The following is a 26,821-nucleotide window of genomic DNA, read 5'->3' on the forward strand; positions in this document are numbered from 1 at the left end:
CAGTGAAGCCATTTAGTCCTGGGCTTTTCCTTATTCAGAGGTTTTTGATTATTGATTCAATTTCCTTATTAGCAATAGTCTGTTCAGGTTTTTATTTCTTCAGTCCTGATAGGTTGTATGTTTCTAGGAACATCTATTTCTTCTAGGTTATACAATTTGTTGGCATGTAATTGTTCATAGTAGTCCCATAATTCTTTTTATATTCCTAGCATTAGCTGTAATGCCTACTCTTTCATTTCTGCTTTTAGTTACTTTAAGTCCTTTCTTTTTTCCTTAATTATTCTAGCTAAGAATTTCTCAGTTTTTTTGGTCTGTTAAAATAAAACCTGACTCAGTTTTGTTGAGTTTTTCTATTTCTTTTTTAGTCTCTATTTCATTTATTTCTGCTCTAATCTTTACCACTTCCATTCCTCTGCTAACTTTAGGTTTAGTTTGCTCTTCTTTTTCTAGTTCCTTGAAGCATAGATTAGGTTATTGACTTGAGATCATTCTTTTTTTTAAAGTAGGCATTTATCGCTATGAACTTCCCTCTTCATATTGCTTTCTCTGCATCCCATAAGTTTTGGTATGTAATTTTAGATTTCATTTGTATCAAGATATTTTCTAATTACCCTTGTAGTTTCTCCTTTGACCCATTAGTTTTTTAAGACTGTGTTGCTTAATTTCCACATATCTGTGTATTTTCCAGTTTCCTTCGACTACTGATTTCATTCCACTGTGGTCAGAAAAGATACATGGTATGAGTTCAATATTATTAAATTTGTTAAGACTTGTTACGTGGTAATACGTGGTCTATCCTAAAGAATGTTCCATGTGAGCTTGAGAAGAATGTGTACTCACTCTACTATTGTTGGGCAGGATGTTCTATATTTGTCTGTTTGGTGCAATGGATCAATATTGTTCAAGAACTGTTTCATTACTGATCTGCAGTCTGGTTGTTCTGTCCATTATTGAAAGCACTATATTGAAGTATCCTACTATTATTGTGTTTCCGCATAATTCTTCCTTCAGTTCTGTCAATCTTTGCTTCATATATTTGGGGGTTCTGATGTTAGGTATAGATATTTTTAATTGTTATATCTTCCCGGTGAACTGACACTTTTATCATTATATAATTTCCCTCTTTGTCTCTTGTAACAGTTTTTGACTTAAAGTCTATCTTTTCTGATTATAAGTATGGCTACCTCTGCTCTCTTTTGGTTATCATTTGCATGTACTATCTTTATCCATCCTTTCACATTCAGCCTATGTATGTCCTTAGTGTGTCTCTCCTAGACAAAACACAGTTGCACTTTGTTTCTTGAATCCATTCAGCCAATTTACTTCTTTCTAGTTGGAGGTTTAATCTGGTCACATGTAATGTAATTACTGAATGGGAAAGACTTAGTATTGCTATTTTCTTCATTGTAATTTGTTAATTGTTTTCCTTTGTATTTCATTGACTTTTTTCGTATTTATATGCTTTGATCCCTTCCTCCTTTTATTCTGTGTAACTTCTATGGGTATTTTATTTGTGGTTACCATGGAAATTATGTAAAATAACTTAAAGTTACAACACTCTAAACTGATAACAACTTCAATCACAAACAGAAACTACTCATTTATATCTCCACCCCCCCCCACTTTATATTATTGATGTTAAAAATTACATCTTTTTGGGACATCCCTGGTGGTGCAGTGGTTAAGAATCTGCCTGCCAATGCAGGGGACACGGGTTCGATCCCTGGTCCAGGGAGATCCCACGTGCAGCAGAGCAACTAAGCCCGTGCACCACAACTACTGAGCCTGTGCTCTAGAGCCCGCGAGCCACAACTACTGAAGCCTGTGTGCCTAGAGCCCGTGCTCCACTACAAGAGAAGCCACCGCAATGAGAAGCCCACGCACAGCAATGAAGAGTAGTCCCTGCTCGCCACAACTAGAGAAAGCCCACAAGCAGCAACAAAGACCCAATGCAGCCAAAAATAAATAAATAAATTTTTTAATTACATTTTTTTATATTGTGCATCTATTAACAAAGATTCAGAAAATTTTCTTGCTTTTGTCTTTTAAATGGATGAGAAAATAGAGTATAACCAAGTGGGATTATCCCAGACATGCAAGGTTGGTTTAAATTTGAATAATCAATGTAATATACTACATTAATAAAAATAAAGGACAAAAATCACATGATCATCTCAGTAGAAGCACAAAGAGCATTTGACAAAATCCAACAACTCTTCATGATAAAACACTCAACAAGCCAGGAATAAAAAGTAAACTCCCTTCAATAAACAAAGACCATCTATACAAAATTGATAGCTAATGTCATAGGCTGATGGTAAAAGAATGAATGCTTTCTCCCCTAAGGTCAGGAAAAAAAAAAGATGTCTGCTTTCACCACTTTTTTTTAAATTTTATTGTGGTAAGAACACTTAACAGGAGATCTACCTTATTAACGGATATTAAGTGATATTAACAGATAATTATTAACAGGTAATAAGATAATTATTAACAGATAATAAGGTACTATTATCTATAAACACAATGTTGTACAGCAGACCTCCAGAACTTATTCATCTTGCATAACTAAAAATTTAGTACCATTGACTAGTAATTCCTTTTTTCCCTTCCCCCAGTCCTTGGCAACCACCATTCTACTCTTTGTTTCTATGACTTTGCTTTTCTCTCATATAATTGGAATCATGTAGTGTTTGTCCTTCTGTGGCTGGTTTATCTCACATAGCATAATGTCCTCAAGATGCTGTACTAGAGGATCTAGCCAGGGCCACTACGCAAGGAAAAGAAATAAAGAGTATCCAGAAAGAACTAAAACGAGGGCAGTTTACAAATACACCATCTTATATATAAAATTAAACATAGAAAATGCCAAGAAATCCACGCATAAAAAAACAATCAGAGCTAATAAACTAGAACAGCAAGGTTGTACTGTAGAAGATAAATATATAAAAATAAATTTAGTTACCATATATAAGCAACAAATAACCTGAAAATGAAATTAAGAAACAATTCCATTTGATACTGCACATAAAAGAAGAAAATATTTCGGAATGAATTTAACAAAATACATATAAGACTTGTTCACTGAAAACTACAAAAAGAAACTGAAAAAGACCTAAATAAATGGAATAATATCCCATATTCATGGATTGGAAGATTTAATACTCATAAGATGACAAATCTTTCCAAATTGATCTATAGATTTGAGGCAATATCTATCAAAATCCTAGCTACTTTTTGTTGTAAAAATTAACAAGTGTATCTTAAATTCATACAGAAATGTAAGATACCAACAACAGCCAAAACAATCTTGAACAAGAACAAAGTTGGAGAACTCATACTTCCTAATTCAAAAAATGCATTACAAAACCACAGTATTCAAGACTGTGCTACTAGCCTAAGAACAGACATATAGTTCAATGAAACACAATCGAGAGTCCACAAACACTTACATTTATGATCAACTGATTTTTGGTGAAGCTGTCAAGAAATACAATAAGTAGAGAATATTCTTTTCGGCAAATGATGCTGAGACAACTAAAAATCCAAATGCAAAGGAATAATGTTGCACCAAATACAAAAATTAACTCAAAATGAATCAAACACTTAAATGTAAGAGCTAAAAATATAAAACTTTTATAAGAAAACACAGGAGTAAATCTTCATGAACTTGAATTAGGAAATAATTTTTTAGATATGACACCAAAGCACAAATAATAAGAGAAAATGTAGACAAACTGGACTGCATCAAACTGAAATGTGTGCTTCAAAGGAAAACATCAGGCAAGCGGGAAGACAAGCCACAGAATGGGAGAAAATATTTGCAAATCAGATACCTGATAATGGATTTGCTTCTAGGATATATTTTTAAAACTATTAAAACTGAGGCTGAGGAGAGGAGGAGTGGAGAGTTGTTGTTCAATAAGTATAGAGTTTCAGTTTTGCAGAATGAAGACAGCTCTACAGCTAGGTTGCACAATGTAAAAATAGTTAACACTACTTCACTGTACACTTAAAAATAGTTAAAGTGGTAAGTTTTATGTGTATGTTACCACAATTAAGGTTTTTTTTTGAAAGCCTCTTAAAATTTACCAAATAAAAAGGGACCTCAGTTTTTAAACAGGCAAAGATCTGAATAAACATTTCTCAAAAAAAGACATATAAATAGCCTTATCATAAGCACACAAAAACACATTCAACATCATTAGTCATGAGGGAGATGCAAATCAAAACCAAACCACAATGAGATACCATTTCACACCCACTAAAATGGCTATAATCAAAAAGTCAGATAATAACAGGTGTTATTATGAATATGAAGGCAGAATATGAAGGCAGAATATGAAGGCATCAAAATCCTCATATACAGTTGCGGTAATATAAAATGATGTGGCCACTTTGGAAAGCAATCTAGAAATTTCTTAAAAAGTTAAATGTAGAGTTACCATATTACCAGCAATTCCACTCTAGGTACATACCCAAGAGAAATAAAAACATGTGTGCACATAAAACCTTGCACAGAAGGGTTCATAGCAGCATTGTGCATAACAGCCAAAAGGTGGAAACAGCCCAATGACCATCAACTGATGAATAGATAAAATGTGATATACCCACACAATATTATTTAGTAATAAAAAGGAATGAAGTATTAATGCGTGCTACAACATGGGTGGACCCTGAAAACATTATGCTAACTGAAAAAACGTCAACCACAGAAGATCTCATACTGTATATTTTCCTTTACATGAATTGTCCAGAAGAGACAAATCTATACAAATAGAATTAGGTTACAGTACTGGGAAGCAGGAAAAATCAGAAAGGACTGCGGATAACTACAGTATTTCTTTTGCGGATGAACATACTTTAACATTACAGAGTGGTAATGTTTGCACAACCTTGGGATACAATATAAATCACTGAATTATACATAATAAACGGGTGAATGGTAAGATATGTGAATTATATCCCGATAAAACTTCTATTTTGAAAAACTCATTCAGAATAAAGGCTGTTCTGGGACCAATTAACAAAGCTTAAAAGTAAAACAAACTTCAGAGACCTTCAAGATGGCAGAGGAGTAAGATGTGGAGATCACCTTCCTCCCCACAAATACATCAGAAATATATCTACACGTGAAACAACTCCTACAGAACACCTAATGAACACTGGCAGAAGACCTCAGATTTCCCAAAAGGCAAGAACTTCCCCACGTACCTGGGTAGGGCAAAAGAAAAAAAAACAAAAACAGAGACAAAAGGATAGGGACTGGACCTGCACCACTGGGAGGGAGCTGTGAAGGAGGAAAGGTTTCCACACACTAGGAAGCTCCTTTGTGGGCGGAGACTGTGGGTGGCGGAGGCGGGGAGCTTCAGAGCCGTGGAGGAGAGCACAGCAACAGGGGTGCAGAGGGCAAAGCGGAGACATTCCCACACAGAGGATCAGTGCTGACCAGCACTCACCAGCCCGAAAGACTTGTCTGCTCACCCGCTGGGGTGGGTGGGGGCTGGGAGCTGAGGCTTGGGCTTCGGAGGTCAGATCCCAGGGAGAGGACTGGCGGCGTGAACACAGCCTGAAGGGGCTAGTGAGCCACAGCTAGCCAGGAGGGAGTCCGGTAAAAGTCTGGACCTGCCTAAGAGGCAAGAGACCATTGTTTCGGGGTGCGCAAGGAGAGGGGATTCAGAGCACCACCTAAACGAGCTCCACAAACAGGCGCAAGCTGCATCTATCAGCGCAGACACCAGAGACAGGCATGAGACGCTAAGGCTGCTGCTGCAGCCACAAAGAAGCCTACGTGCAAGCACAGGTCACTATCCATATCTCCCATCCCAGAAGCCTGTGCAGCCCCCCACTGCCAGGGTCCCGGGATCCAGCGACAACTTGCCGGGGGAGAACATACAGCAGGCCTCAGGCTGTTGCAACATCACACTGGCCTCTGCCACCGCAGGCTTCCCCGCGTTCCCTACCCCTCCCTCCCCCAGGCCTGAGTGAGCCAGAGGCCCCTAATCAGCTGGTCATTTAACCCCGTCCTGTCTGAGCGAAGAACAGATGCCCGCAGGCGACCTACACGCAGAGGCGGGACCAAATCCAAAGCTGAAACCCAGGAGCTGTGTGAACAAAGAAGAGAAAGGGAAATCTCTCCATGCAACCTCAGGAGCAGCAGATTAAATCTCCACAATCAACTTGACGTACCCTACATCTGTGGAATACCTGAAGAGACAACGAATCATCCCAAAATTGAGGTGGTGGACTTTGGAAGCAACTGTAGATTTCAGGTTTGCTTTCTGCATCTAATTTATTTCTGGTTTTATGTTTATCTAAGTTTAGTATTTACAGCTTATTATCATTGGTAGATTTGTTTATTGATTTGGTTGCTCTCTTCCTTTTTTTTTAATATATATTTCTTTTTCCTTTTTTTCCTTTTGTGAGTGTGTGTGCGCATGCGTCTTTGTCTAATTTTGTCTGCAGAGCTTTCCTTTTACCATTTGTCCTAGGGTTCTGTCTTTCCATTTTTTGTTTGTTTTGTTGGCTTTTTCTTTTTTTAGTATAGTTTTTAGCACTTGTTATCATTGGTGGATTTGTTTATTGCTTTGGTGGCTCTCTTCTTTCTTTCTTTTATTACTTTTTTATTTTTAATAATATTTAATTATTTATCTTAATAACTTTAATGTATTGGTTTATTTACTTCTTCATTCTTTCTTTCTTTCCTTTTTTTTCTACCCTTTTCTTCTAAGCTGTGTGCCTGACAGGGTCTTGGTGCTCTGCCCGGGTGTCAGGCCTGAGCCCCTTAGGTGGGAGAGCTGAGTTCAGGACATTAGAACACCAGAGACCTCCCAGCTACACGTAATATCAAATGGCAAAAGCTCTCCCAGAGATCTCCATCTCAACACTAAGACCCAACTCCACTCAACGACCAGCAAGCTACAAGGCTGGACACCCCATGCCAAACAACTAGCAAGACAGGAACACAACCACAACCATTAGCAGAGAGGCTTCCTAAAATCGTAATAAGGTCACAGACACCCCAAAACACACCACTGGACACGGTCCTGCCCACCAGAAAGACAATATCCAGCTTCACCCACCAAAACACAGGCACGAGCCCCATCCACCAGGAAGCCTACACAACCCACTGAACCAACCTTACCCACTGGCAGAAGACACCAAAAACAACAGGAACTAAGAACATGCAGCCTGCGAAAAGGAGACCCCAAACACACTAAGTTAATCAAAACAGAAAACAGAGAAATACACAGCAGATGAAGGAGCAAAGTAAAAGCCCACCAGACCAAACAAATGAAGAGAAAACAGGCAGTCTACCTGAAAAGAATTCAGAGTAATGATAGTAAACAAAATGGAAAATCTTCAAAACAGAATGGAGAAAATACAAGAAATGTTTAACAAGTAGATACAAGAACTAAAGAGGAAACAAACAGTGAAGAGCAACATAATAAATGAAATTTTAAATTCTCTAAAAGAAATCAATAGCAGAATAACTGAGGCAGAAGAACGGATAAGTGACCTGGAAGATAAAATAGTGGAAATAACTACCACACAGCAGAATAAGAAATAATAATGAAAAGAATTGAGGACAGTCTCAGAGAACTCTGGGACAATCCTGAACACATCAATAGTCGAATTACAGTGGTCCCAGAAGAAGAAGAGAAAAAGAACGGTACTGAGAAAATATTTGAAGAGATTACAGTTGAAAACTTCCCTAATATGGGAAAGGAAATAGTCAATCAAGTACAGGAAGCACAGAGTCCCATACAGGATAAATCCAAGGAAAAACACGCCAAGACACCTATTAATCAAGCTATCAAAAATTAAATACAAAGAATAAATATTAAAAGCAGCAAAGGAAAGCAACAAGTAACATACAAGGGAATCCCCATAATGTTACCATTTGATTTCTTAGCAGAAACTCTGCAAGCAGGAAGGGTGTTGGCAGGAGATATTTAAAGTGATGAATGGGAAAAGCCCACAACCAAAATTACTCTACCTAGCAAGCATCTAATTCAGATTTGACAGAGAAATTAAAACTCTTACAAACAAGCAAAATCTAAGAGACTTTAGCACCACCAAACCAGCTTTACAACAAACGCTAAAGGAACTTCCCTAGGGAGGAAAACAAGAGAAGGAAAAGACCTCCAATAACAAAACCAAAACAATTAAGAAAATGGTAACAGGAACATACATATCAATAATTACCTTAAATGCAAATGGATTAAATGCTCCAACCAAAAGACACAGACTGGCTGAATAGATACAAAAACAAGACCCGTATAGATACTGTCTACAAGAGATGCACTTCAGACCTACAGACACATACAAACTGAAAGTAAGGGGATGGAAAAAGATATTCCATGCAATGGAAATCAAAAGAAAGCTGGAGTAGCAATTCTCATATCAGGCAAAATAGATGTTTAAATAAACACGATTGGAAGAGACAGAGAAGGACACTACATAATGATCAAGGGATCAATGCAAGAAGAATATATAACACTTGTAAATATTAATGCACCCAACACAGGAGCACCTCAATACATAAGGCAAATGCTAACAGCCATAAAAGGGGAAATCAACAGTAACACAATAATAGTAACAGACTTTAACACCCCATTTTCACCAAAGGACAGATCATCCAAAATGAAAATAAATAAGGAAACACAAGCTTTAAATGCTACATTAAACAACATGGACTTAATTGATATTTATAGGACATTCCATCCAAAAACAACAGAATACACTTTCTTCTAAAGTGCTCATGGAACATTCTCCAGGATACACCATGTCTTGGGTCACAAATCAAGAGTTCGTAAATTTAAGAAAATTTAAATCATATCAAGTATCTTTTCTGACCACAATGCTATGAGACTAGATATCACTTACAGGAAAAAATCTGTAAAAAAATACAAACACATGGAGGCTAAACAATACACTACTTAATAACCAAGAGATCACGGAAGAAATCAAACAGGAAATCAAAAAATACCGAGAATGACAATGAAAAATACCTAGAATGACAAAAAATACCTAGAATGACAATGAAAACACGACAACCCAAAACCTAAGGGATGCAGCAAAAGCAGTTCTAAGATCGAAGTTTATAGCAATAAAATCCTACCTCAAGAAACAACAAACATCTCAAATAAACAACCTAAGCTTACACCTAAAGCAGTTAGAGAAAAAAGAACAAAAAAACCCCAAAAGTTAGCAGAAGGAAAGAAATCATAAGGGACAGATCAGAAATAAATGAAAAAGAAATGAAGGAAACAACAGCAAAGATCAATAAAACTAAAAGCTGGTTCTTTGAGAAGATAAACAAAATTGATAAACCATTAGCCAGACTCATCAAAAAAAAAAAGGAAGACTCAAATCAATAGAATGAGAAATGAAAAAGGAGAAGTAAAAACTGACACTGCAGAAATACAAAGGATCATAAGAGATTACTACAAGCAACTATATGCCAATAAAATGGACAACCTGGAAGAAATGGACAAATTCTTAGAAAAGCACAACCTTACCAGACTCTACCAGGAAGGAAGAGAAAATATACACAGACCAATCACAAGCACTGAAATTGAGACTGTGATTAAAAATCTTTCAACAAACAAAAGCCCAGGACCAGATGGCTTCACAGGCAAATTCTATCAAACATTAAAAGAGCTAACACCTATGCTTCTCAAACTCTTCCAAAATATAGCATTGGGAAGAACACTTCCAAACTCATTCTACGAGGCCACTATAACCCTGATACCAGAACCACACAAAGATGTCACAATAAAAGAAAACTATAGACCAATATCACTGATGAACATAGATGCGAAAATCCTCAGCAACATACTAGCAAACAGAATCCAACAGCACATTAAAAGGATCATACACCATGATCAAGTGGGGTGTACCCCAGGAATGCTAGGATTCTTCAATATATGCAAATAAATCAATGTGATAAACCATATTAACAAATTGAAGAAGAAAAACCATATGATGATCTCAATAGATGCAGAAAAAGTTTTTGACAAAATTCAACACCCATTTATGATAAAAAACCCTCCAGAAAGTAGGCATAGAGGGAACTTACCTCAATATAATAAAGGCCATATATGACAAACCCACAGCCAACATCATCCTCAATGGTGAAAAACTGAAACCGTTTCCTCTAACATCAGGAACAAGACAAGGTTGTCCACTCTCACCACTAACATTCAACACAGTTTTGGAAGTTCTAGCCACAGCAATCAGAGAAGAAAATGAAATAAAAGGAATCCAAATCATAAAAGAAGTAAAGCTGTCACTATTTGCAGATGACATGGTACTATACACAGAGAATCCTAAAGATGCTACCAGGAAACTACTAGAGCTAATCAATGAATTTGGTAGAGTAGCAGGATACAAAATTAATGCACAGATATCTCTTGCATTCCTATACACTAATGATGAAAAATCTGAAACAGAAATTAAGTAAACACTCCCATTTACCACTGCAACAAAAAGAATAAACTACCTAGGAATAAACCTACCTAAGGAGGCAAAAGACATGTATCCAGAAAACTATAAGACACTATGAGAGAAATTAAAGATGATACAAACAGATGGAGACATATACCATGTTCTTGGATTGGAAGAATCAACATTGTGAAAATGACTAAAATACCCAAAGCAAACTACAGATTCAATGCACTCCCTCCCTATAAAACTACCAGTGGCATTTTTCACAGAACTAGAACAAAAAATTTCACCATTTGTATGGAAGCAGAAAAGACACCAAATAGCCAAAGCATTCTTGAGAAAGAAAAACAGAGTTGGAGGAAACAGTCCCCCTGACTACAGACTATACTACAAAGCTACAGTAATCAAGACAGTATGGTACTGGCACAAAAAGAGAAATATAGATCAATGGAACAGGATAATAATCCCAGAGATAAACCCACGCACATATGGTCACCTTACTTTTGATAAAGGAGGCAAGAATATACCATGAAGAAAAGACAGCCTCTTCAATAAGTGGTGCTGGGAAAACTGGACAGCTATAGGTAAAAGAATGAAAGTAGAACACTCCCTAACACCATACACAAAAATAAACTCAAATGGATTAAAACTAAATGTAAGGCCAGAGACTATATATCTCTTACAGGAAAACACAGGCAGAACACTCTATGACATAAATCACAGCAAGATCCTTTTTGACCCACCTCCTAGAGAAATGGAACTAAAAACAAAAATAAACAAATGGGACCTAATGAAACTTAAAATCTTTTGCACAGCAAAGGAAACCATAAACAAGATGAAAAGACAACCCTCAGGATGGGAGAAAATATTTGCAAATGAAGCAAATGACAAAGGATTAATCTCCAAAATATACAAGCAGCTCATGCAGCTCAATATCAAGAAAACAAACAACCGAATCCAAAAATGGGCAGAAGACCTAAATAGACTTTTCTCCAAAGAAGATATACAGATTGCCAACAAACACATGAAAGGATGCTCAACATCACTAATCATTAGAGAAATGCAAATCAAAACTACAATGAGATATCACCTCACACCGGTCAGAATGGCCATCTTCCAAAAATCTACAAACAATAAATGTTGGAGAGGTTGCGGAGAAAAGGGGACCCTCTTGCACTGCTGGTGGGAATGTAAATTGATACAGCCACTATGGAGGACAGTATGGAGGTTCCTGAAAAAACTAAAAATAGAACTACCATATGACCCAGCAATCCCACTACTGGGCATATACCCTGAGAAAACCATAATTCAGAAAGAGTCATGTACCACAATGTTCACTGCAGCTGTATTGACAATAGCCAGGACATGGAAGCAACCTAAGTGTCCATCGACAGAGGAATGGATAAAGAAGATGTGGCACATATATACAATGAAATATTACTCAGCCATGAAAAGGAACGAAATTGGGTCATTTGTAGCGAGGTGGATGGACCTAGAGTCTGTCATACAGAGTGACGTAAGTCAGAAATAGAAAAACAAATACCGTATGCTAACACATATATATGGAATCTAAAAAAAACAAACATGATTCTGCAGAACCTAGGGCCAGGACAGGAATAAAGACGCAGACATAGAGAATTGACTTGAGGATATGGGGGGGAAGGGTAAACTGGGACAAAGTGAGAGAGTGGCATGGACTTATAAATACTACCAAATGTAAAATAGATAGCTAGTAGGAAGCAGCTGCAGAGCACAGGGAGATCAGCTCGGTGCTCTGTGACCACCTAGAGGGGCAGGATAGGGAGGGTGGGAGGGAGACGCATGAGGGAGGAGATACGGGTATATATGTATATGTATAGCTGATTCACTTTGTTATAAAGCAGAAACTAACACAGCACTGTAAAGCAATTATACTGCAATAAAGATGTTAAAAATGAAAACATATTTACAATATGTTAAAAACCATTGTATGTTGAAATAGATTTACGAAAAGCTATATAAAAAAAAAAAGAAAGAAACGAAATTGAGTTATTTGTAGTGAGGTGAATGGACCTAGAGTCTGTCATACAGAGTGAAGTAAGTCAGAAAGAGATAAACAAATACCGTATGGTAACACATATATATGGAATCTAAAAAAAAAAAACAAACAATGGTTCTGAAGAACCTAAGGGCAGGACAGGAACAAAGACGCAGACGTAGAGAATGGACTTCAGGACACAGGAAGGAGGGGGAAGGGTAAGCTGGGACGAAGTGAGAGAGTGGCATGGACATATATACACTACCAAATGTAAAATAGATACCTAGTGGGAAGCAGCCACATAGCACAGGGAGATCAGCTCAGTGCTTTGTGACCACCTAGATAGGTGGGATAGGGAGGGTGGGAGGGAGACACAAGAGGGAGGAGATATGGGGATATATGTATATGTATAGCTGATTCACTTTGTTATAAAGCAGAAACTAACACACCATTGTAAAGCAATTATACTCCAATAAAGATGTTAAAAATTAAAATTAAAAATAAATGGCGAAATAAAACAAACTTCAAATAAATAAACTTAACTGAAAGTAATCTACTGACTAGCAGAACAAAGCCCAACGATCTTTAAAAAAAAAAAAAGCAAGAAAATCCAGACATTTACGTGGTAAAAATCATAATGTCCAGTATTTAATCCAAAATTACTAAGCAAACCACAAAGTCTGAAACAACCAGCAGACTATCAGTAAATGAAAATAAACCCAGAAATACAGATGATGAAATTAGAAGAAAAAGACATTAGAATAGTCACAACTATGGTCAGGTATTTTTTTTAAGACAATGTTGAAAGGAGAAAAACAGATAATGATAATTATCAAAACTTATCAGGACACAAAATACTTGAAATGAATAATTCTCTTGATAGAATTAATGGCAATAAGGCATTTGATAAAGAAGGATTAGTGAACATAAAGATAATACCATGAAAACAATCCAAAGCAAAACATTTCTTATAAATCAGGCAAAAAATAGCATCTCAGTGCTCTGTTTGCTTGTATCTAACGTCTAAAATAAATGTAATATGAATTCTAGAAGAAGATAAAAAACAGAAAATATATTAAAGAAATAATAGCAAAAAGTTTCATATTTCACCAAAACCATAAACCCACAGAACTGAGCACTTCAAATAATCTAAAGTAGGCTAAACATGCACACACATACACACACGTACATACACACACACACACACACACACACACACATAAACCCATACCAACATATACTATATTCATTTTCTAAAAATCAGTGACAAGAGTAAATCTTAAAACCAGCAAGTGAAAAGAAAGACATATTACATATAGAGGAAGACCACACACTTCTTGTTAGAAACTATGCAAGTCAGTTAAACAAAAGAATATCTTGAAAAAGCTCAAAAAAGAAAACTGTCACCTTCAAATTTTATAATCAGTAAAACTATTTTTCAAAGCTGAAAGAAGAACAAAGGCTTTTTCAGACAAATGAAAGCTCAGAAAAGCCACTGACAGTAAATCTCCATTATAAGAAATAATAAAACAATTCAAATGGAAGGAAAATGATATGAGACAGAAACATGAATCTACACAAAGATGTATCCTAGAAATGGTGAATACACAGATAAATACAAAGTATATGATCTTCCTCACTTTAAATTTTTTTAAAATATAAATGAATGAATCAAAAATAATAAAAATGTATCAAAAGGACCATAATATATGAAGAAGTAAAATCTACAAAAATAACAAAACCGAGGACAGGAAGGGGAATTGCAGGATTATGTTGGAAGGGTCTTACACTGCACAATGTCATTTACTGGTAGACTATGGTAAGTTAAAGTTTAAAAAAAAAACTAATAAACCAATAGTAGAAATAAGTGGAATACTAAATAATAGGCAATCTAAATCAAAGCAGAGAAAGAGGAAAGAATCAAAGAACAGAAACCAAATAGCAAGATGGTAGATTTAAGTCCCACAATATCTATACTTATTCATACACTGGATGTAAATTATGTGAACATTCCAATGAAAGGCAGAGATTGACTGACTGAATAAAAAAGCAAGACTCATTTTACAAAATTCAGTATCCTTCTAATAAAAACTCTCAGAAAACTAGAAATAGAAAAGAAATTTCTCAACTTGAAAAAGCGTCTATAAAATATGTATGAATGCTTTCCCTCCAAAATCAGGAACAAGGCAAAAATGTCTACTCTTGTCATTTATATTTTAACTATTTATCCTGGAGGTCCTATTTAGTACAATAAGGGAAAAAAGAGAAAAGGCATACAGATTGGATATGAAGAAGTAAAGCTTACAGTCTACATGAACATGTATGTAGAAAATACTAAAACAGCAACAACAAAAAACTAGTAAAACTAATAAGCAAGTTCAGCAAGGTCTTGTTAAAAAGTCAATAAAACTCAACTACATTTCTATACACTACAAACAAATGATTGGAAATTAACTTTTTTAAAAATGCAACTTAAGATATTACCTAAAAAACATGAAATATTTAAAAATACATTTTACAAAATGTATGCATGACCTGTACAATGAAAACCAAAAAACACTGCTGGGAGATATTAATAAAGACCTAAGTAAATAAAGATATCATGGTCACAGATTGGATAATCCAGTATTAGTGAGATGTCAATTATCCTCTAACTGATCTATACGTTAATACAGTACCAAATAAAACCCCCAGTAGACTTTTTTGTAGAAAGCGATAAGCTCCTTCTAAAATACATCTAGAGGCTTCCCTGGAGGTGCAGTGGTTGAGAGTCCAGATGCCGATGCAGGGGACACGGGTTCGTGTCCCGGTCCGGGAAGATCCCACATGCCGCAGAGCGGCTGGGCCTGTGAGCTATGGCCGCTGAGCCTGCGCATCCAGAACCTGTGCTCCGCAACGGGAGAGGCCACAACAGTGAGAGGCCTGCGTACCGCAAAAAAAAAAAAAAAAAAAAAAAAAAAAAAAAAAACCAGAACGAGAAACTGCTAGGGACCCGCTCAAATGTCTAATATTAAAAAGACCAGCAATACCAGGTGTTAACAGGATATGAAGTAAGTAGAAAGCTCATACATTGCTTGTAGAAATGAAAAATTGTGCAACTACCTTGGAAAAGAGCTTGGCAGTTTCAGCTGCCATACCAGTTAACAATTCCACTCTTACATATTTATGAAATACACAAAGAATTGTACAGCAATATTCATAGCAGCTTGTTCATAATAGCCAAAATCTGGAAACAACCCAAATATTCATCAAGAGATGAATGGGTTAAAAAGTTGTGATATACTCATACAAAGGAACACTACTTAGCAATAAATAAGAGGGAACTACTAATACAAAACAACATAGATGAATCTTAAAACATGCTAAGAAGAAACCGAACTCCAAGGAGCACACATTGCATGATTCTATTTACATAAAACCTTATTAAAAACAAATCTATTTGATAGTGACAGAAACAGATCAGTAGTTGCCCGTCAACAGAAACGGGGTAGGGTTAGAGAAGCACAAGGAACTGACTAGGAAAGAGCAGAGAGGTACCTTTTGCTGTGATAGAAATGTTCTGTGTCTTGATTGCTGCATTATACTTTTGTCAAAACTAATTAAAATATGTATACTTTATTGACTCCAACAGTACGTAAATTAATGTAAATTGATTTTGTTTTCAAAGGAACATAACAGACAAATCACTCCCTGAAACCAAACTAGATTAACAATGGCTTAACCTAAAGGTTCCCAAACTTCCTTGATTCATGACACTCTTAGCTTCACAGTAATTTTTTATGGTGTTCCAGACCAAAATAACATTTCTGTTTATTAGTTTGACCCAACTACTTTATATTTTAACAATTTATTAGCCATTTGAAAAACTTAATGCACAAATTGAAAAAAAGTTTCCTTCATTATTATATTAGCAAAATTATTTATTAATGGGATGTATATGCATCTTGGGTACTGCACAAATTCTCAAATTTTGGAATCAGATTTCATAGCTCATCCTCATTTCCTGTTCCACACTGATTTTCACATGGTACTTGCTCTTTATCACAGCAAGCATTAAAAACTTAGCTGTGCAAGGATATGACATCACCAAAAGAAATGCAGCATAAATTAAAGTTGAAACTTGAGCTAGTACTTTGCACAGTGCCCCACATATGACAAGTATACTATGCTTCCCACAAAACTTTCAAAGACCCTTTGGACGGACTCCTGTGACTTCCCTATGGTGCCTTTGGTTACTTTCACATACAGTTTAGTAACCCAAGGTGTAAGCTGCCCCATGCACCACCCACCTATAAATCAAGCTCAACTAACACTGGTTAAGCAGGGAACAGCAAGTAAAGTACCTTGTATCCTAGGCCCAATTGATAAATAGCAAAAATCTGAGCTGCATTAAGAGCTTCACTAAAAAGGTAAACTGCAGTCATCTGACCACAGAATACCCTATTAGCATCTGCTGTTTCTGATGAGCCCAGGAAACACTTGTCAAAGGTCTGTGAAAGAAAACAGAAAAGTTTATTAGAGAAAAAACAAAAAATTATATCCTCCAGAAATAATAACAAACTATACTGGTATAAATATTTTGCCCACTCTAAAATATAATCTGAATAGATTAAAATAATTCATTTAGCATTTCACTTCATTCATTCCCATTTGGTGTAGAGATCAGGAAAGACATCATAGAAAGGAGATAAGACAAGTTTTCCAAAGTACAATAAACAAAACCTGATGACAAAGTGGATATAGGAAACAGCCAGAGAAGTCATTATGGACTCTGAAGGTTCATACTTGGTCAGCCAAAGAACCAGACAGAAGAGCAGGCTTTGGAGCAATGAGGAAAATCATGAGTTAAGTGTGGGACATATAATGAATGTGTCTTTTCTGTGAACTAATGTGGATGAAGAAGCAATTGCCAACAAGGTTCTGCATGGTGAGGAGTTAAGACTGTAACTTTTTGTAGACATCAAGATACAAATAATGGGTGAAGTCATGGAGTAGATGCAATCTCTCAAAAGGAATGTGTAAATCAAGAAAATCAGGTGTATGTTTTTCTTCTTCAGACAAAAAATTCCTCTTAATAACATCCAGGTTGCAAAGACCCCATTTTAAAAACTCATGTATACAACAAGGAGGAAGAAAAGTATCCATATCTCTTTAAAAGTATCATTTTATACCATGAAACTGTTAGGAAGGATGTTGAAAAATATGTATGTGTTGACATTAAGGAATATAATATAAAAATTTTTAACATTTGGGTTCTGAAGACAAACCACCTATATCAAATCACTGCCTCCCACGCTGCTGATTTTGGCAAATTACTTAACCTCTCTGTACTCAGTTTCACTGGTAAAATGAAGATTACAACAGTACTTACCTTGCAAGGTTGGGGCTTACAGAAAATAAAGGTATTTATTACAATGCCTGGAATACAATAAGTACTCAATAAGGATTAATGTAAGGAAAAAACAGGTTGAAAAGCAGTATACATATCTGATCCCTTTTTTATATTTAAAAAAATAAGAGCTAACATTTATTGAGCACTTATTCTGTACAAGGCACTCTGCTAATGAATTTGTGAACAGTATCTCATTTAATCAACCTTCTGAGATACATACTATTTGACACCCATTTTTAGGTGGAGCAAACTTTGGCCTAATAGACTAAGTAAGGTCATACAGTCAGTAAGGGATTCAAACCTAATTCTATCTTTTATAACAACCTGGGCTCTTAAGGTCAGCATTTCAAAATATGTAAATATCTATAGGATAAAATATGAAAGGAGGAGTTATTGGTAAATGAGTGTTGCAAGCTTGCATTCATTTTCCTGATCTGTATTTTTCGAGGTTTCTATTAAAAATGTAAGTGGGGTGTGGGGGGGAGAACATTTAAATTAAATCTAACCTATGAATCTCTTTTTGAATCTTGAAAATATTATAACATAATAGTTATCTATATGAATTTTATGGAAAATTTATAAGCATGCATCATCTAACTCATTCATAAAAATCATCAGAAGCCTGTAGTAGAGCTCTCAGGTTTAATTTGATCAATGGACCAATGACACAAATACTTTCAAGATATACCCACTGTTACCTATGAATCTTCTCTAGCCTTTCCAGAATAATTTTGTAACAATGACTGAGTAATATGTGCCATATTAGCACAGTTCTACTCTCTTAATATATTAACATGCTAGCCAAACTATGATTATAAAAATCCACCATTGTGGTATTCTACAATTTATATTCAATGTAAAATATATTTTTCTTATTTCACTGTAACTTTCTCAAATTACTTACATCACTGGTGTTGACAAACCATGTTATCTCTCCATAGGAAGCAAGCTCACCATTCACATAACATCGAAGCTCACTGTTCTTCCACCGGTTATAAATGTGCACTATAGTTACCATATACCACTGAATAAGCAAAACAGTTAAAAAAAAAAAAAGATAAAGATAATGATCTTTCCAATAACTCAACCACATTGATAATAACAAGTAAAAATTAAATTCTAAATTACAATTAAAACTAAAAATAAAATAAGACTACCTTTATTAAATTCAATATTCTACCTCTTGAACCATATTGATTCAACGGAACTCTCAACAAATAACAGCTTCCCATGAAATTATTTTTCAAACTTTTTATTATGACAATGTTTAAATATACTTCCAAAAGTAAAAAGTTTAGTACAAACTCTCTCACCATCTCGTTTCCACAACTGTCAACATTTTTATCATATCTGTTTTATCTGTCTATTTACCTATCTACATATATACAGATGTATATTTTGTTAATAAACCGTTTATTAATCTCTAAATTTTAAGGTACAAAAGAAAATACATATTACTACTAACACTACTACTACTACTAAAATAATTGCCACTGATATTTTCCCCCTGTATTTCCTTTAAACTCTACAAATAACTAAATATTCACTCTTTTCATTATCCAAATCAGAGAGGTTAACAATTGTCCAGTGATTTACACTTCATTTTCTAAAAGAGTATAAACACAGACCTATGATTTACCACATATTATGTCAATAACACTAAAGCAAAGCATTCTGAAGGTTAGAATAGCTCGGTAACATAACTATGACTCAGTAAGATCACATACCTTTTGTGGCTTGAAATCAAATTTCACACAGTGTTGAAAGCCTTTTCCTTTTGACTTTACTGATGTTATAATTAAACATCCCCCAACAAAGTGTGCAGAATAACCAAGACCTTTGCTGGTTCTGAAACTATAAAATATAAGTTTTCATTTCATCTCCAAATATTCTTCTCATTTTCAAAGTAAAGTAACAACACTAAATTACAGAAATACATACCAATACAAATATGGTTTATCTTTATCCACATTGATGTTATTTACAGGATCCATTCTAAGCCAGGTATGAAATGTAAAACCATTCTGGTATGGCCATTTGGCTATAGGAGGTAATGCAATAGCCTAAACGAAAAAGCTTTGAGTTACTGACTCACAACGAAAAATTTTGTTACTGAAATCATGAAAATGAGACCTTACAATTCTATATATATTCCTACTAGATATTATTCTACATCATGATTAAAATATGCAGTAGTCTCTTTATCTGAAAGAAGATTTTAATAACTTCTAAATATTCCAAAATATATAGTAATGATGATAATTTAATTAAACAATAGAAACATTCCAAGTGACCTGCTTGATGCACTAATCATAGGTGCTTCATTTCTTACAATAAACATGGCCAAAGAAATTCCTATTAAAAGAGTTAGGCAGTGGGCTTCCCTGGTGGTGCAGTGGTTAAGAATCCACCTGCCAATGCAGGGGACACGGGTTTGAGCCCTGGTCTGGGAATATCCCAAATGCTGCAGAGCGGCTAAGCCCGTGTGCCACAACTACTGAGACTGTGCTCTAGAGCCCATGAGGCACAACTATTGAGCCGATATGCCTAGAGCTCGTACTCCACAAGAGAAGCCACTGCAATGAGAGGCCCGTGCACCACAAAGAAGAGTACCCCCACTCCACACAGCTAGAGAAAGCCTGCCCACAGCAATGAAGATCCAATGCAGCCAAAATTAAATTTTAAAAATTTAAAAAAAGAGGTAGGCAGTGATATCAAATTGGAAATTTGTTGCTGAAATGTTACATAAGGTAACAGAAGAGAGAAAGAGGGACAAGAAAGGAAAGAAAAAAGTTAAGGAAAAAGCCTGGAATATAATTTTTTTAACAGCAAATATATAGCTGAAGAGGATTCGTTCATAACATTTTTTTCATAATATTTTAAACTTTTATTCATGTCACTATATAAATGATTTTACCACTTGGCTTAAATTTTTATTTAAAACATCATATTACATACTGCAAGGGCCCCCAAATCTCCAAAACAAACTTGAAAAAGAAGAACAAAGTTGGAAGACCCATACTACCAAATTTAAAAAATACAACACAAAGATACAGTAATGAAGATTTTACCATATTGACATAAAGATAAAGATCAATGAAATAGAACAGAGAGCCCAGAAATAAACCCTTATATTTGTGATCTTGATTTTCAACAAGAGTGTCAAGGCAGTTCAATGAGGAAAGAATAGTGTTTTCAACAAATTTGCTGAGAAAACTAATAATTACCAGCAAAGGTATGAAGCAGACCACTTGCTTACGTGTCACACAAAAAATTAACCCCAAATCGATGATAGATAGACCTAAATGTGAGAGCTAAAAATATAAAACTCTTATAAGGAAAAATAGGGTTAAATCTACATGACACTGAGTTAGAAAAATCCTTCTTAATTAGGCAATGAAAGAAAAAATATATGAATTGGACTTAATTAAAAACTTTTGTGCTTTAAAGGATACCCTCAAGAAAGTGAAAAGACAAGCCAAAAGAATGGGAGAAAATATTTGCAAGTTATTTATCTGATAAGAAACTTATTTCTGGAAGAATATATAAAGAATTCTTGAGAGGGCAGACAGCAGAAGCAAGAAGAACTACAATCCTGCAGCCTGTGGAACAAAAACCACATTCACAGAAAGATAGACAAGATGAAAAGGCAGAGGACAATGTAACAGATGAAGGAACAAGATAAAACCAGAAAAACAACTAAATGAAGTGGAGATAGGGAACTTTCCAGAAAAAGAATTCAGAATAATGATAGAGAAGATGATCCAGGACCTTGGAAAAAGAATGGAGGCAAAGATCGAGAAGATGCAAGAAATGTTTAACAAAGGCCTAGAAGAATTAAAGAACAAACAGAGATGAACAATACAATAACTGAAATGACAACTACACTAAAAGGAATCAATAGCAGAATAACTGAGGCAGATGAACGGATAAGTGACCTGGAAGACAGAATGGTGGAATTCACTGCTGTGGAACAGAAAAAAGAAAAAAGAATGAAAAGAAATAAAGACAGCCTGAGAGACATCTGGGACAACATTAAACACAACAACATTCGCATTATAGGGGTCTCAGAAGGAGAAGAGAGAGAGAAAGAACAAGAGAAAGTATTTGAACAGATTATACTCGAAAACTTCCCTAACATGGGAAACAAAAGAGCCACCCAAGTCCAGGAAGTGCAGCGAGTCCCACATAAGATAAACCCAAGGAGAAACACGCCGAGACACATAGTAATCAAACTGGCAAAAATTAAAGACAAAGAAAATTTATTGAAAGCAGCAAGGGAAAAATGACAAATAACATACAAGGGAACTCCCATAATGGTAACAGGTGATTTCTCAGCAGAAACTCTACAAGCCAGAAGGGAGTGGCATGATATACTTAAAGTGGTGAAAGGGAAGAACCTACAACCAAGATTACTCTACCCGGCAAGAATCTCAATCAGATTCGATGAAAAATCAAAAGCTTTACAGACAAGCAAAAGCTAAGAGAATTCAGCACCACCAAACCAGCTCTACAACAAATGCTAAAGGAACTTCTCTAAGTGGGAAACACAAGAGAAGAAAAGGGCCTACAAAAAAAAACCCAGGGGCTTCCATGGTGGCGCAGTGGTTGAGAGTCTGCCTGCCGATGCAGGGGACATGGGTTTGTGCCCCGGTGTGGGAAGATCCCACATGCTGTGGAGTGGATGGGCCTGTGAGCCATGGCCGCTGAGCCTGCACGTCCGGAGCCTGTGCTCCACAATGGGAGAGACCACAACAGTGAAAGGCCCGCATACCGCAAAAAAAAAAAAAAAATCCAAAACAATTAAGAAAATGGTCATAGGAACATACATATCAATAATTACTTTAAATATGAATGGATTAACTGCTCCAAGCAAAAGACACAGGCTTGCTGAATGGATACAAAAACAACACCCATATATATATATACTGTCTACAAGAGACCCATTTCAGACCTAGGGACACACACAGACTGAAAGCAAGGGGATGGAAAAAGATATTCCATGCAAATGGAAATCAAAAGAAAGCTGGAGTAGCAATACTCATATCAGATAAAATAGATATTAAGATAAAGAATAGTACAAGAGACAAGGAAGGGCACTACATAATGACCAAGGGATCAATCCAAAAAGAAGAAATAACAATTATAAATATATATGCACCCAACAAAGGTGCACCTCAATATACAAGGCAACTGCTAACAGCTATAAAAGAGGAAATTGACACTAACACAATAATAGTGGGGGAGTTTAACACCTCACTTACACCAATGGACAGATCATCCAAAATGAAAATAAATAAGGAAACAGAAGCTTTAAATGACACAACAGACCAGATAGATTTAATTGATATTTATAGGACATTCCATCCAAAAACAGCAGATTACACTTTCTTCTCAAGTGCGCACAGAACATTCTCCAAGACAGATCACATCCTGGGTCACAAATAAAGCCTCAATAAATTTAAGACAACTGAAATCATATCAAGCATCTTTTCTGACCACAGTGCTATGAGATTAGAAATCGATTACAGGGGAAATTACATAGAAAACACAAACACATGGAGACTAAACAATACATTACAAAATAAACAAGAGATCACTGAAGAAATCAAATAGGAAATCAAAAAATACCTAGAGACAAATGACAATGAAAACACGACAATCCAAAACCTGTGGGATGCAGCAAAAGCAGTTCTAAGAGGGAAGTTTATAGCTATACAAGCCTACCTCAAGAAACAAGAAGAATATCAAGTAAACAATCTAACCTTAAACCTAAAGGAACTAGAGAAAGAAGAACAAACAAAACCAAAAGTTAGCAGAAGGAAAGAAATTATAAAGATCAGAGCAGAAATAAATGAAATAGAAACAAAGAAAACAATATCAAAGATCAATAAAACTAAAAGATGGTTCTTTGAGAAGATAAACAAAATTAATAAACCATCAGGCAGGCTCATCAAGAAAAAGAGGGAAAAGACTCAAATCAATAAAATTAGAACTGAAAAGGGACAAGTTACAATAGACACCACAGAAATACAAAGCATCCTAAGAGACTACTGCAAGCAACTCTATGCCAATAAAATGGACAACCCGGAAGAAATGGACAAATTCTTAGAAAGGTATAACCTTCCAAGACTGAACCAGGAAGAAACAGAAAATATGAACAGACCAATCACAAGTAATGAAATTGAAACTGTGATTAAAAATCTTCCAACAAACAAAAGTCCAGGACCAGATGGCTTCACAGGTGAATTCTATCAAACATTTAGAGAAGACCTAACACCTATCCTTCTCAAGTTCTTCCAGAATACAGCAAAGGGAGGAACACTCACAAACTCATTCTTCGGAGGCCACCATCACCCTGATAACAAACCCAGACAAAGATGTCACGTAGAAAACTACAGACCGATACCACTCATGAACATACATGCAAAAATCCTCAACAAAATACTAGCAAACAGAATCCAACAGCACATTAAAAGGATCATACACCATGATCAAGTGGGGTTTATCCCAAGAATGCAAGGATTCTTCAGTATATTCAAATGAATCGATGTGATACACCATACTAACAAACTGAAGAATAAAAACCATATGATGATCTCAATAGATGCAGAAAAAGCTTTTGACAAAATTCAACACCCATTTATGATAAAAACCCTCCAGAAAGTGGGCATAGAGGGAACCTACCTCCACATATTAAAGGCCATATACAACAAACCCACAGCAAACATTATTCTCAATGGTGAAAAAGTGAAAGCATTTCCTCTAACATCAGGAACAAGACAAGGATGTCCACTCTCACCACTATTATTCAACATAGTTTTGGAAGTCCTAGCCACAGCAATCAGAGAAGAAAAAGAAATACAAGGAATACAAATTGGAAAAGAAGAGGTAAAACTGTCACTGTTTGCAGATGACATGATACTATACATAGAGAATCCTAAAAATGCCACCAGAAAACTACTAGAGCTAATCAATGAATTTGGTAAAGTTGCAGGACACAAAATTAATGCACAGAAATCTCTTGCATTTCTATACACTAATGATGAAAAACCTGAAAGACAAATTAAGGAAGCACTCCCATTTACCACTGCAACAAAAAGAATAAAATACCTAGGAATAAACCTACCTAGGGAGACAAAAGACCTGTATGCAGAAAACTATAAGACACTGATGAAAGTAATTAAAGATGTTACCAACAGATGGAGAGATATACCATGTTCTTGAATTGGAAGAATCAATATTGTGAAAATGACTATACTACCCAAAACAATCTACAGATTCAATGCAATCCCTATCAAATTACCTATGGAATTTTTTACAGAACTAGAACAAAAAATCTTAAAATGTGTTTGGAGACACAAAGGACACCAAATAGCCAAAGCAGTCTTGAGGGTAAAAAACACAGCAGGAGGAATCAGACTCCCGAACTTCACACTATACTACAAAGCTACAGTAATCAAGACAGTATGGTACTGGCACAAAAACAGAAACATAGATCAAAGGAACAAAATAGAAAGCCCAGAGATAAACCCACGCACCTATGGTCAACTAATCTATGACAAAGGAGGCAAGGTTATACAATGGATAAAAGACAGCCTCTTCAATAAGTGGTGGGAAAACTGGACAGCTACATGTAAAAGAATGAAATTAGAACACTCCCTAACACCATACACAAAAATAATCTCAGGAGAGGACTGGGGTTGGCGGCGTGAACACAGCCTGCAGGGGGTTAGTGCACCATGGCTAGCCGGGAGGGAGACCGGGGAAAAGTCTGGACCTGCCGAAGAGGCAAGAGACTTTTTCTTCCCTCTCTGTTTCCTGGTGCGCGAGGAGAGGGGATTAAGAGTGCTGCTTAAAGGAGCTCCAGAGAAGAGCACGAGCCGCGGCTAAAAGCACGAACCCCAGGGACCAGCATGAGACGCTAAGGCTGCTTCTGCCGCCACCAAGAAGCCTGTGTGCGAGCACAGGTCACTATCCACACCCCCCTTCCAGGGAGCCTGGGCAGACCACCACTGCCAGTGTCCCAGAATCCAGGGACAACTTCCCCGGGAGAACACATGGCGCGCCTCAGGCTGGTGCAACGTCACACCAGCCTCTGCCGCCGCAGGCTCGCCCCACACTCCGTGCTCCTCCCTCCCCCCCGGATTGAATGAGCCAGAGTTCCCGAATCAGCGGCTCCTTTAATCCCGTCCTGTCTGAGTGAAGAACAGACGCCCTCCAGCGACCTAAACGCAGACGCGGGGCCAAATCCAAAGCTGAGCCCCTGGGAGCTGGGAGAACAAAGAAGAGAAAAGGAAATCTCTCCCAGCAGCCTCAAAAGCAGCGGATTAAAGCTCCACAATCAACTTGATGAACTCTGCATCTGTGGAATACATGAACAGACAACGAATCATCCCAAATTGAGGGGGTGGACTCTGACAGCAAGATTTATGATTTTCTCCCCTTTTCCTCTTTTTGAGAGTGTGTATGTGTATGCTTCTGTGTGAGATTTTGTCTGTATAGCTTTGCTTTCACCATTTGTCCTAGGGTTCTGTCCGTACGTTTTTTTTTTTAATTTTTTTCTTAATAATTATTTTTCATTTAAATAACTTTATTTCATTTTACTTTATCTTCTTTCATTCTTTCTTTCTTTCCTTCCTTCCCTCCTTTAGACAACGAATCATCCCAAATTGAGGAGGTGGACTTTGAGAGCAAGATTTATGATTTTTTCCCCTTTTCCTCTTTTTGTGAGTGTGTATGTGCATGCTTCTGTGTGAGATTTTGTCTGTATAGCTTTGCTTCCACCATTTGTCCTAGGGTTCTATCCGTCCCTTTTTTTTTTTAATTTTTTTCTTCATAATTATTTTTTATTTTAATAACTTTATTATATTTTATCTCACTTTATTTTATTTTATCTTGTCTTTCTTTTTTTCCTTCCTTCCCTCCTTCCTTCCTCCCTCCCTCCCTCCCTCCCTCCCTCC

At 36.3% G+C, this 26,821-nt stretch overlaps 1 protein-coding gene across 6 annotated transcripts in view; it reads right to left on the minus strand.

Annotated features, from left to right (window-relative positions):
• The window catches only part of LRBA (LPS responsive beige-like anchor protein), a 747,970-nt gene that overhangs the window by 624,607 nt on the left and 96,542 nt on the right, over positions 1 to 26,821 (minus strand). For 5 of the 6 annotated variants that reach the window (XM_029235039.1, XM_029235041.1, XM_029235037.1 and 2 more), the window contains 4 exons: positions 19,800 to 19,921; positions 19,586 to 19,712; positions 18,763 to 18,882; positions 16,810 to 16,956 (listed from right to left, as the gene is read on the minus strand). In XM_029235039.1, the coding sequence (XP_029090872.1) occupies positions 16,810 to 16,956; positions 18,763 to 18,882; positions 19,586 to 19,712; positions 19,800 to 19,921 (516 nt within the window). Of the gene's footprint in view, positions 1 to 16,809; positions 16,957 to 18,762; positions 18,883 to 19,585; positions 19,713 to 19,799; positions 19,935 to 26,821 lie in introns of all 6 variants that reach the window. The other variant, XM_029235042.1, reaches the window with a different exon arrangement.

This window comes from Monodon monoceros, unplaced genomic scaffold (genome assembly GCF_005190385.1).
Source record: "Monodon monoceros isolate NGI ecotype Baffin Bay Population unplaced genomic scaffold, NGI_Narwhal_1 Super_Scaffold_20, whole genome shotgun sequence".
NCBI classification, from domain to species: Eukaryota; Metazoa; Chordata; class Mammalia; order Artiodactyla; family Monodontidae; genus Monodon; species Monodon monoceros.